Source organism: Ammospiza caudacuta, chromosome 1 (genome assembly GCF_027887145.1).
Source record: "Ammospiza caudacuta isolate bAmmCau1 chromosome 1, bAmmCau1.pri, whole genome shotgun sequence".
NCBI classification, from domain to species: domain Eukaryota; kingdom Metazoa; phylum Chordata; class Aves; order Passeriformes; family Passerellidae; genus Ammospiza; species Ammospiza caudacuta.
The window spans coordinates 28261259-28274683 of NC_080593.1; the positions used below are offsets into that span (position 1 = coordinate 28261259).

Sequence of the window (13425 nt, forward strand, 5' to 3'; positions counted from 1 at the left end):
GCAGTGAGGCACTTACACAAGTTGCCCAGAAGCTGTGGATGTCACATCCCTGAAAGTGTTCAAGGCCAGGATGGAAAAGGCTTTGAAGTGGAAGGTGTGCCTGTTCATGGCAGGGGTGTTGGAACCAGATGACTTTTAAGACCCCTTCCAAACCAAGCCATTCTATGATTCTGTGAGACCCATATTCCTCTCCTCTGTCAGGTGGCAGTGAGCTCAGTCCCTCAGCCCTCTCTCTGAAACCCTCCTTTGAATGTTGTGTGATATTCACATATGGCATCTTTAAAGATGGAAATCAGAGTCTGTGGTGTCTCAAACAGGGCAGGAGTTCAGAGCTGTGCTGTGCTGGAGATGGTGGCAGGGCCAGCAGGTGTCGGGCATGCCAGCAGGCCGGGTGCTAAGGTGGGCTCCTTTTCCAACACACCTGGTGTTGGACCTGGTGGCTGTTCCTCTGCTCTTGGAGGCCTCTGGACGTGCAGATAAAATCACAGCACCAGTCAAGTTGGAAAAGGCCTATGAGAAGATTGAGTCCAATCTATGACCAAGCCACCACTAAGTCACTATGTGCCACATCCTGCCTTTCCGCGAACACCATGAGGGATGATGACTCCACCGTCTCCCTGGGCAGCCCGTTCCAATGTCTAGAAACCCTTTCTGTGAAGAAATTCCTCCTGATGTCCCATCTAAACCTTCTCTGGTGCAGCTTTAGAGTACGTCCTCTTGTCCTGTCTGTCGCTGGCTGCCTGGGAGAAGAGCCCGACCCCCCACCTGGCTCCAAACTCCTTTGAGAGAGCTGCAGAGGGTGACAAGGTGACAAGACGACCCCAGGGCCTCCTTTCTCGGCAGCCCCGGCCCTGCTGGGGTCCCGGGCTCTCGGGGGGGCTCGGGGGGCGGCGGGCGGGGAGGCCGGCGCTGAGGAGGAGGAGGAGGAGTGGGAGCGGACTGAGAGGGTAAAAGCGAGAGGAGCGTGAAGGAGCGGGGCTGGAGGGCAGCGAGCGGAGCGGAGCGGGACGAGCCGGGGCTGCCCTGCCGGGCCGGGCCATGGCGGGGCTGCGGCTGCTGCTGGGGCTGTGTCTGTGGGCGCTGTGCCCCGGCCCGGCCCCCGCCTGCAGCCCGCGCTGCCGGCACGGCGGGCTCTGCCTCGCCGACGGCTCCTGCCTCTGCTCCAAGGGCTACGAGGGCGAGCGCTGCCAGCACGGTAAGGCAAGGCGGGCCGGGCCCAGCACGGTAAGGCAAGGCGGGCCGGGACGCGGCACGGACGGGCACAAGCGCTGCGAGCGCTCTCTGTCCTGCCCGCCCTCCGGCCAGCAATCGCTGCGGGAAGGGCTGGGGAGATGGGGTTTGGATCTGGTGTGAGGCGGGTGGTGAGGTGCCGGGGAGGACCTAAAGGAGGCGAGGTGGAAGAAGAGTTAAGGCACTCTGTATCACACTCAGTGATAGCGAACTGATGGAGCGCAGCCAAAAGCCAGCATGAACACCTCACGTTAGTAAACCGACCCTGCTGTCGGGAATGGCCGTGGGTCCATAGAGAGCTTTTTGCCACTTGGGTGGTGGGTAAGAGGTCACTCGCTGGACGGGCTTTGGTGTTTTATTCCTCTTACTGCTTTAACTGCGTGCTGAAATACTTCCTGTAAGTATTAAAGGAATCACAGAATCAGACAGGTTGGAAGGGACCAGGAGGTCATCTGGTCCAGCATCCCTGCCCAAGCAGGGTCATCCTAGAGCACAATGCACAGGATTGCATCCAGATAGTTCTTGAATGCTTTTAGAGTCTTGACAGCATTCTAAGCCACAGCAACATTTAATTAGCATCTCTAGGTGCGATTAGTCAGGACTAGTCACTAACAAAAACATCAGAAGAGTGTGTAGAGAGTAGGTTATTTTCTGGATTTCATTTTATTTTGAATATGCTATGCTTTTAAAAGTACTCTTGTTTCCTTTCTGGATGTTACGTGACACACAGAGTCATTTGTACATCCCATTTCCATGTTAGGAGATGTAAAGCTAGGGTGGAGTCTCTTCCTGTTGGTTTCCATGGAGAGACATAGTATTTTTTGAAAATGCCACCTAATATGCAAAAGCAAACATTGTGAAGAAGAGTTTTAGTTTAAACCCTGTTCAATGTTCCTAGACATTTTGGGTTTTAGGGGAGAGGTGAAATATTGGTGGAGAGGCAGAGCAGTTCTTAAATTAGAGAGGTGAACTGTCTGGAATTGTTAAGGAAACCACTGGATCCTTGTGCTCCTAAGGTCATCAATGTAGAAAAAAAAATGGATAAATGAAGCTTCATCCTTTGTTCTGTCAAAAAAACCAAACTGAAAACTGTGTGAAATAACACAGAAAAAGAATTTTTCTAAAATTGGGAGCTCGTGTATGTATGGCACTTCCCAAGAAATGAGAGCATCTGGTAAAAGTTATGGAGACCTGAGCACTGGCTGTTTTTTTACATACATCTCTGTCCTTTCTTTGCCTGCTAGTACTCATTCTGTGGGTACTAATGTGAAAAGTATTCTTCATATAGAAGAATACAGTATTCATAGAGTATTCCTCTATTCACTTAGGTGTCTTGAGAGTGCAATAAGTATATGAGGACAGAATCAGGATGGTGTTACTCATTGTTCATCTTTTTTACTTTTCACCCATCCAGTCAAAGAATAAGTAGAAAAGCTCATCTCACACCAGCAGCTAACTCAGATGAGACTCCTAGAAACAGATGGGTTTCTAAAACCTTTGTGTGAATTAACAAATCCTTTCTCAGACAGCAGGGCTAATTCAGGGGTGATTATGACTTGCAAAGGGTCTACATGGTAGGTAATTCATTTGCAATCTGAATTAATTTATTCAGAATTTTACAAAATTGAGATTTTTATTCATACCTTATCAAACTTGTTCAAGCTGTCAGCAATGAAAAAGTTGCAGGATTTGTGATGATTATAGATGCTTTTCTCCCAACAGATTATTAGAGTTATGAGAAAAGATACATTTATCTTGGATGCTTGCTAAACAAACACTGTACATTTCAGAAAGGTTTCTGAAAAACCAGCTGAAGCAAAAAAAGAGTGTGGGGGAGAAAGAAATCCTGACTTACTTCTGGAGACATTTTAGAGAAGACGTATAAGGAACAGAGCATGTAGTTTTTCTGAAGAGGAATGTAGGAACCCAGTAAAGAGTAAAAAGTCTGATATTTCTTCTTAAGAATCCCATGATGCCTCTCAAGTTGCAACATCTTTTTATTGAATTGTTTTTTCTTATCACCTATTTTCTGTTATTTCTCCAGTTATCAAAAGCTTTTTTGGCAGTCCAGCTGTGTTCCTGTGTAATGTGGGTGTTTCTTCTGCCTGTTCTGTCCAGGCCCAAAACATTCCTTAGTTGTGAGTGCTTAAAAAGCTTAGTGTAGTGGAGTGCTCCCCATGCAGGGAAATGGTTTCCCCTTATCAGCAGTGTAATGACATGGCAGATATATCTTAGAAAATATTAAGACAAACTGATGAAAATATAATAATGTGCAATTTTTAAATGTATTTAAGTAGTAACTTTAGTAAGATTCACCAATATTTATCCAACCTTTCTTTGTTGTCTGTCTTACAGCTACATGTTATCCAAAATGCAAAAATGGGGGAGAGTGCCTGCGACCTGGAAAATGCAGATGTCCTCCTGGCTATGGGGGGAGATACTGTCATAAAGGTAAAACCCAAGGAAGTGATAGCTTGAAAAGACAAGGAGTTGGAAAACAGACTAAATTAATTTAGGATGCTTCAAGTCCTGGGTCTAACACACTTTGAAATAACAACCTTAATTCTGTAAATCTCTGACCTTGCTATCAAGACAGGCATGGCCTAGAGGATCTGCATGCTTGCAGGAGGATGGGATGGAGTACATGTGCTGAAATGTGTTGTGAGAATCCGAGTGAGTTTTTGCCTTGGAAAATACCCTTTTTATGTGCTATGTAAATATTCCATTTAGCTTTATAACAGATTCTTTCTAAATAATTGATTGAGATGGCTTGTGTAGATACATATTTCTGCATTAAGTGGTTGAAACTTTTATGTAGTATCTGCAAGATGGTAACATTGAGGGCCAGTCACTGAGGATATGTGTGGCAATGTATTGTTGAGAGGTAATGGGAAATGACAGAGAAGGTGTAGCAACAATCAGTTTTGATGGCTTTGTGAAGTCTGTTGAATATATGCATGGATTGGAAAAGGCTGTCCAAGAAAACACTGTTGTACATGTACAAATTTGTGGTGTGGGGCAGTGTGCTATTACAGAATCTCACAAAATCACAGACTGGGTAAGGTTGGAAGGAACCTCTGGAGGTCATGATTTCCAATCTCCCTGCTCAAGCAGGGCTACCTAGAGTCAGGTGCTGAAGGCCATGTCTTCATGGCTTTTGAATATCTCCAAGGACAGAGACTCCACGATTCCCAGGGCAATCTGTACCGGCATTTGGTCACCCTCTCTGTGAAACCTGCTGATGATCTCCTTGTCCTTAATGTGGCTGGAAATGGTTTCCAGAGTCAGTCCTGGCATTACCCCACTAAGACCTGAGGTGAGGCAAACCAGCCTGTAGTTCTCTGGGTCCTTCTTGCCCTTCTAGAAGACTGGAGTAATATTTGCTTTCATCCCCCAGTCCTCATGCACTTCTCTCTGTCACTGTGATGGATCAAATACAATCAATATTAAATACATTAACTTACATTGTGTCACAAAGTAATATGCAAGCAAACAGTGAAGAGCTTTTCCAGCTGTGCTGGGTTTGACTTGCATGTCCTTGCATGTTCAGTATTTGTGCCAAAAATCTGTTAGCTGAAATTGTGCTGAGTACTTGTGGTTGAACAAGAGATTTGGATATTTTATCTCTAAATTATCAAGCAGACATCCAAACTGTCCATCTTTACAGTGAAGGATAGTTGTTTTCCTTAAATACAGTGAAGGTGGTATAGAATATATATTACTGCTTGTGAAAGGAAGCATTTGATTGTACAGAACAGTGATTGTGCTCTCCACAGTTGATACCAATCATATGTCTGGCATATGATGTGTAGAACAATTCTGAAATGAGGAGGCTATTACAGGGACCTGATAAGGTCTCCAGGGTGAGAGAAGGACAAGAATCTTGTTTCTTGATCAGAAGGCTGGATTTATTGATATATGATATATAATACATTATAACTATACTAAATAGGAATATTGAGAGAAGTTGCAGAGGCTGCTAAGCTAAGCCAAGAATAGAAAAAATCTAAAAACAAGAGAATTCTCTGTCCCTGTGTTCCAGAGAGTTTGCCCTGTGATTGGCTCTAATATTGTACACATGGAACATGAACAAATCACAGGTGCATCCTATTGCATTTCACAGCAGCTGATAACAATTGTTTACATTTTCTTTCTGGGGCCCTTGCTTCCAGGAAAATGCAGAAATCTGAAAGAAAGGATTTCTGTGAAAAATGTCTGCGACAGGAGGCTAACTCAAGTATTTGGCCTTTGGGAAGGCACTGCTTAACTTGACTGTAGTCATAGTTTCATTTGTCAAAGTAATATCTTCTTCTCTTCCTTCCTCTTGTTATCTGTAAGTCCTGTCAGGTAAGGAAATACATGAATCCTTCACCACATGTTATTGGCTTACCAAGAGTGATTTTGCAAGTTTGATACCAATATTGGCATGTTGTTAGTTCCAGTGGTGTAGCTGATGAACAGCTACACCACTGGAGTAGAGTAGAACAGTGCCTTGCCCTGAACATTTGAAATTTTAGTTTTTGCAGATGTGATAAAACAAGTAGTCGATGCCAGACAAGCTGTTGAAAGACAATTATTTGAAGTCCCATGCTGCTTCTGAAATGCCCAATGTATGCTGTGTTCCACAGTAAGCTGTGAAGGAGGCTGTCAGAATGGTGGGGAATGCATCTCTGTCAATGGAGTTGTGAAGTGCCTCTGTGCTTCTGGCTGGACAGGCTCAAGATGCCAGGAAGGTGGGTGTCTACATTCATGCAAATATTTATATTAATTCTAAAACTGCAGTAACAAAAACATTTTAAATGTATTAATGGAAATGTCATTGCATTACTACAGAAATGACTGACCTACATTATGGATGCTTGCACAGATAAAATAATGTGAAAATGTTTTGCATTAAGGTGTACAACTGTTCACATTTAAACCAAGATTCATTACACAGTACCTATTTTTTTTTTTTGCCATTTCCATGGTCCTAGAAATGCTTTTGGAGTTATACCAATTGAATATCTGGCCTAGAAGAAAATGTGTTTTGCCATTTTGACTTGTATCATCCTGAATCTTTCATTCTGTCAGGATTCTTTTACATCAGTTTTATAAATCCTGCTGACTTACCCACTCTTTTTCTTGTAGCAATTTGTCCTCAAGGTTGTCGGAATAATGGAGCTTGTGTGGCTCCTGGGATTTGTAGCTGTCCAGCTGGATGGGTCGGTAGAGCATGTCACTTAGGTAAATGACTTCTGGCATTTTTCATTTATCCTTTCCTCTGCTTGTTTGATTTACCAATCAAAGTGTTCAAATCTTCAGGGCCTAACAAAGCTTCCAGGGAAAGTATCTTAGAATAATAACTGAGAGCTGCTTCCACATACTGGGGTTCTTGCAAGTATGTACAGGGAGTAGATGGCTGTTCAATTTGGTCAGAAACACATAACTTTTTCACTTTGAAAGAGATTCGGATTTTGGTTGTCACCAAATTAATTACTTGGTATGTTTCATTGGTATTTCTGAAATATGGTTTGTAAACTGAGACCCCAGTATAAGGAACTGAAAATTACTGAAGTACTATTGCTACTGATGTGGGTTAGAAGCTTCATTTTATAGACATTTAAAATTTAAACTTGCTTCTTACTTTGAGGATAAGTTGATAGAATCAACTCCATGTGTTCTTAGAACTCTAAAAGCTGCCTACTAATCAGGATTAGTACTGGCACTCTTGCTGAACAGCCACTTCCATTTTCACAAACTTTGATTCACAAAAGCAGGTGATTGTAAAGTCTTTAATCTTCACTTCTTCTGCCTTGTATGCTTGTAACAGCACTGCCCTGATGCTAAAGGCAACAATCCTGAGACTACAAAAGGCAAGGGTTTCTTTTTTTGCTCTCTGGGAGTCTGAAAAGACCCTTATGCAAACATTGGTTTTGAAATGGATATTGTGGGTTCAGAGTCTCTGGATTAAGTCCTCTGCATCTGATATTTTCTCATGGCTGCAGGCATGGCTGTGGCACTAAATTAGCTAGTGTTAGTTCTTCTACAATATAGATGGTCCAGCAAACATTAACAAGTAATATTTTGGTATTCCCATTGACCATCAAAATGGGTTTATATTCATCACTGTATTGAGATAGAGGGTGATATTAAAAGCCAAGTGTGAGAGTTGCAGAGAACTTAAATTAGAGAATACTTAGCTCCCTGCAGCTGCAGTAATGTCAGGTTCTTAATGTCAAAATAATCAGCTTCCAAACAAACTAGATCTGCATCAAGTTTGACTTCTTTTGTGTACATGCTCATACATAAATTGCTGCCCCTGGCTTGTCAGCTGAACTGGTGTGTAGCAGGGGACAGCTGAAGCTGTGCCCACTCAGCCCTCCTCTGCTCTTGTGGGGGAAGAGGAGGGCACTATGTGAGACACTGGTAGGATGAGGTGACTGTTTCGTCATGGGTGTGGATCCAAGCACTGGGTTGAATAAGTTTCAGCAGGAAATTTTATTGGTCTCTCGCTTTTATGGGGCATCCATCTCAAAAAAAGCCTGTGCCTTAAAGAACAGAAATTATAGTATTTTAAAAGGGAAATGGAGCATGAATAAGACTAGACTGTGCCTGTATTCCAGTGAAGGCCACAATGCCATAAATTGAGAGACACTGCTTTTCAGTTCTTCCATTATGCTTTTATTTATACTGTCCCAGTGCAGTCACCAGAGAACAATTCTGCTACTGCAGTGAGACAAAAAGAAAAATGATCCTGTGTTGTGCTGAAGATATGCTGTGTATCTGGTGTCTCATTTCAGCTGTGTGCAAACTGCCCTGCCAGCACGGAGGGAAATGCATCGCTCCAAATGTGTGTAGATGTCGACTGCCATACTCTGGGCCACAGTGTGCAAAGAAAAGGAAGGAATGAAGCAACTTCAGACAAGATAATCTGCATTTCTGCATTTTTTTTTTTATGTGACTATACAGAGGAAGTCTGCAGCAGTGGGGGACCTTAAAATAAACATGGTAACTTGATTTCAGACAAATTTTTGTCCTCACTATATAAAGTACATGCTTTTCTATATGAAAGAAGGTATTGCTGATTGTAAGAAAGTTGTTACAAATATCCAGCTGTGTGCAGTGTATGACACCTTTTCTCCGCATTTTTTCTTTATAAGCAAAAGTATTATTCTTGATTGATACAGCTGACCTTGAAATAAAATTTTTCTCAAATCAAATCAGAATAGATCTATGCTCTTCTTTTTGATTTTTCTCCCCTTTAACTAAACTTACTGTGTTATATAATTACATTTTTAAAAGCACATGAAACAAAAAGCCCTCAATTCACATCATCAGAAGTGAATGGTAGTTCAAATATAATTTGCCTTGAGATTAAACAGTTGCAAGAAGAAACTTGCAAGAGTTTGCATCTTCCTGGAACATTACCAGACTGTAAAGCATCTTATTTAAAGCATGGTTATCACTTTATGTCTGCTTGCTGTCCCTCCCTCTCCAATCTGATCTAGATCTCAATCAGCTAAACAGTATTTTTAAAAAACCCCAACAACTAGCACTCCCCCACCAATTTTTGTTCAGTCAATTCTGCTGTTACTTTCTAAAAGCTTAATCCACGCTGATACTCTGAGAGTTCTTATCTTGACTACTTCTAAGGTCATATTATCTGATCATTTCTCAACATCTAATTATTTCTTTTCCTTACCCCAGTGAGACAGGAAAATGATTTTTTTCTTCTGGATACATTGATAATTCTATGCTATTCAAGACTGTGTTGTTCTGGGAGCAGTATAATGGGAGGCTGCTGACTAGCAGTGAGGAAAAGCACAGGATTTGTGCCTGTCACAAGTCCCATGTGTGGGGGATGTTGATGTCATCTTCTGGAGATGTTCCTGTTTGGCTTCATTTAGGTTTTGCAGCCTTTTGAATGGGCTGAAGAACAGACTGAGTCTTCTGCATTTGTTGTTCCTTGTCTCATTTTGCTGGTTTTTGTATGGCGCTGTTGAGGAAGGCTTTGCCAAAACATGCAAACTGAATCAGTGAACTTTCCAAATGATGCTCAGATCAGCTTTTACTTTTTTGAGAGATTGATTTTCCTTGTCTTCTAGATGTAACTGGAATTTTGTGTGTGTGTGTGAGAATTTCAGCTATGCATTACTTTTTGTTGGAACAACATTTTAACAGTGTTTAACTACCAGAACATGTAGCTGTCATGGGCAGTGACTTAGGTGGACCTGTTTCTCCTGAGATTACAAGCCACTGAGCAAAGAGGGAAAGGTAATGGGGTCTTCTCAGTCACCAATCTTCTCTACAAGAGGGTGCCCAAGCGTGCAGAGGGCAATTGAAAGGCAATGGTTTAGTTCCTGAGACTCCTGTTTCCTGTTCTGAGCGATTGCATAGCTGAGCTTTCTCCTGGGCTTGCTTTGCAGGCTCAGAGGAAACCTGCTGCAGAGACGTTGTGAAGGATTTCCTGCAGGGACAGGGCACAACATAAGAGGAATGCACTTTTTTTGTGCTGCTTTTGCTGGGATACACTGGCTATTTCAGACCTACTGGTGAAAATTTGATTCTCATGTGTGGAAAAAGATGATTTCATTAATGATTCTGAAATTTTATAATGATGATGATGATGTAATTCTGTGTCACAGTCCACTGCATCATGCCATAATTTAGAAATTCAGGAGTTAGGTTGAATACCTTAGGTGACATAACAAACATTCCTCTGTTTGCAGAGGAATGAATGGGAAAAAATTTCTTGCACCAGACCCAAAATCTAGAAGAAATAATCAGTACAATATAAATACAAAGAAGCACAATATCTCAGTATTATTCCCAAAAAGACAGACTTCTACTAATAAAGACAAAAGTGACAGTAACAGTGACTAGAAGCTGGAAGAAATATTGGCATTGTCAGGAGCAAGAAACCAGAAGCAGTCATTGAAAGATCTGTAATTGGTGTTTCTGAACAGGCCAAAGCAAATGCTAATTTAGTTTCCTGTTTAGAAATGATTGAAGTAAGCAGTAATTTGATGCCACACAGAATGCAGTAGCATATTTCAGAAATATTACTTGAACATAGCACCATCTACTGGCTACAGTCTTCTTCATGGTTTTGGGTTTGTTTTTTATTTTTTTGTTTAGGAAATATTTCTTATCATTCAATTAAACTTTAAGTGAATTTAAAAGTGATTTTTTAGTTAGTTAGAGTCCAACAATCTTAGAATGTATTATTAATGACAGTCTGTGTCCCCAGATTATTATTTCCACAGTTAAACATACTAAAAAGACTAAAAGAACTGCCAGTAATTCTTGTCTTTTGTTTGTTTTCTGCTTGCTAGAGGATTGAACATACTAGTTACAGCAGGTAATTTTTGGAGATAGCTATGTCTTCCTGTGAGGCGATAAGTATGCATGAAGCTCAAAGGTCGAGAAAAGCAACACAGAACGTGCTAGATCCCTTATTCATTAGAGCTAATTGTAACACCTTTTGCAGAGGCTCTGGTTTTCACTGAAACAACTGTAAAAATTGTAAGGGTATTGCAGTGGTTGCACTTTTGATACTCAGTCTTTCTAGAGTGTGCGTGGAAAGTGAGGTGTTTCTTCTTTTTAGTTTACTTACATGCACATTTTTATTAATGTTTTTTCTTCTGCTCTAAGTGCTTCTGGCAAGAATGGATTTACTTGGTTTAGCTGTAAAATACCATCTGCTAGCTAGACTGAGCTGGTGGCAGAAGTTGGTAAAATGACCTGTTATCAGCATATGACACCTTTAAATGACAGAAATTGCATGAACAACTTCAGTTATTAGCAAAACTTTCTAACCTCTACATTTGAGTTTGTATATGTACCCCAATGTTAGATTTTGAGAATTTAAACTGCAAAATCTTCAGTTTGATACAAGTTGCCCTTCATTCCTCCAGAGTGGAACTGCTTCAACTCCAACCCTTCTCCCCACTCCACATCCCCTAACTCTTTTGGGCCTAATTGCAGGTTACAATTTCAGCAGTTCTGTCAACCTCTGTGCACAAGCCCTTGATATAAATCCACATCTTGTTACACTGGGCAATTTTACTGTATTGTTGCCATGTGCTTTCTAATTACAGTGAATTCTGTTTCATGTTTATGATGGACAATGTAGTAACAAAGCAGTTTCAACTAATCACATAATTACTGGGTAGTTTTGAAGTAGCTATCTGGCATTTTGCATGTACTAATAATTTTTCTGCATCATGTGCTAGCTGGAAAACAGCAAAAATAGCACAGCTTAGCACTGAGCATTTTTAGCTACTGTAGCAAAACTCTAGATGTGCTTTTGTTCGCACAGCTTGCATTTGGAAAATGTAAAAGAAATAATTTCTGCCTTTAAAATCATTGAAAATGAACAGCGAACACAATTATAATAAAAACCCCTTTATTGAGCCTGAAATCTTAGAAATGCACATATATGTATTGATTAAGTTTTGTGAGCGAAGGATTGCACAAACTCATTAACTAAAGTACTATTAGCAGTGTTCCAGACGGATGTTATCTTTCTTTTTTGCACGGTACCTCTGTAACACATGGAACAGCAGTGATTACAATAAGAGATTATGTGATATTGGTGTGTTTGTACTCTAAAAGCTTCTTCAGTACCTTGTGGAGCTACTCAGATTTTGTTCATCAACATCCTTTTGAGATGTGGGAAAGGAAGTGTCCAAGAGGAGTAGGTTTTAAATAATGTAATGGTTCCTAGATCATCAGGCTATCAGCCACGTTGATGCTTGATTGAATGAAACTATGGAAACACTGAAATGTAAAATGCAAGTGGGGAATTGGACCTTTTTTAAATACACCAGTCAGGCACTTGGAAATCCATGACATATCATTCTGGAATGATGCTAAGCTCTCAAAATGCCAGCTGACTTTGTAAGATGACTTAAGAAACTATCAAAAGGTAAGGAGAAACCTAGGCACAGAGCTGCTAACAGCTATCATTTGGTAATCAGCATCCCAGAATGGCAGTAAATGGCAAAATTACCTCTATTTTCTTCCTGTTCAAAATTAGTGCATATAAACTGAATATTGCTCAGGAGAACTGGAAGTCATGATGTTTATTTTTGGCTTAAAAAAACCAAAGCAGTAAACTTTGTCTCAGCTAAAGGGATGTTTGTGTCTATAATGTTTGTTATGGCAGGAGCTGAAATGTCTTTCTCAGCTCCAGGAGAAGATAACAGTCCTCTATAGGAATTTTATTTTTTCAAAAACTATCTGGCAGCTGGAGGTGCAAACAGTTCACTGCAGCAATTGGTAATGGAAAAACATCCTCTGTGAAGTCTTTACAAATACTTTCTGACATGATGAGTATGGATGGCATGATGTACAACACATTTCTCTTCTTATTAGTTCCTATTTTAAGAATCAACATTGCTGAAAGCATTGTTAAATTCTCTAAGAGTCTTGGGAACAAAATTTCCTCATATTACTAACTGCCATCTCAGACAGGGGCATAAAAATCTTACAGACACAGGAATAATTCAGTAGCTGGCTCTTCCAATTTGTGATGTAAGTAATGAAGTCAAAACACAAAAGTTGGGATCTGGCTTCTGTCTGCAAAGGCTTGTCATAGATAAATCAGAGTCATTCTGCATCTGGCTGGCTGTTAACAGGGCAGGAGGCCTTGCCTTCATTGTTAGTAGCCCAGCCTCTGTTCTGGTTTCCCCTCCTTCCTTGCTACTGGCTTGTTGTTACAACAAGACCAATGGAAATACAAAATAGGAAAAACCAGTTCCACTTTTTCTTCTGTCTGCAGCCAAATAATATCTATATAAACAGTGTTTGTAAACAGGAGGTACCATCCACAAGTGCAGAAGTGCTGCCTTCCTTGCTAGTCACCCAACAGCTGCTACAGTCTTGTTCCCTCAAGAGAAGTTCCATAGTCCAGTTGAATAAACTGCAGGATTTTGGGCTCAGTCATGTAATCTGGGAATTCAATGAAGACATCAGAGGCTGGGGGGTTTGTACATGAGGTAGCAAAAAATTACAGGAATATACATATGTTTTAATGACTATAAGATGGTTGTTTTAAAGCTCACCAACATTTGTGGTTATATGAATCTTTTAAAATAAGGCTTCTGAATATTCCTCTCATTTAAATGACTCTGAAATTGCCTTCAACCCTTTTGCTATTTTCAAGTCTCATTCATCCATGCAGCATTGCAATTGAATTGCCACACTTCT

The 13425-nt window shown here is 40.9% G+C and overlaps 1 protein-coding gene across 1 annotated transcript; it reads left to right on the plus strand.

Moving 5' to 3' along the window:
* The first annotated feature begins 376 nt into the window (after nt 1-376).
* Nucleotides 377-8398, plus strand: LOC131572245 (von Willebrand factor D and EGF domain-containing protein-like). Its single transcript, XM_058825374.1, has 6 exons — nt 377-498; nt 1056-1195; nt 3586-3681; nt 5859-5963; nt 6361-6456; nt 8013-8398. Exons 1-6 carry the CDS (start codon nt 377-379, stop codon nt 8120-8122), a joined length of 669 nt encoding a protein of 222 aa, XP_058681357.1. The 3' UTR covers nt 8123-8398.
* Nucleotides 8399-13425: the final 5027 nt, after the last annotated feature.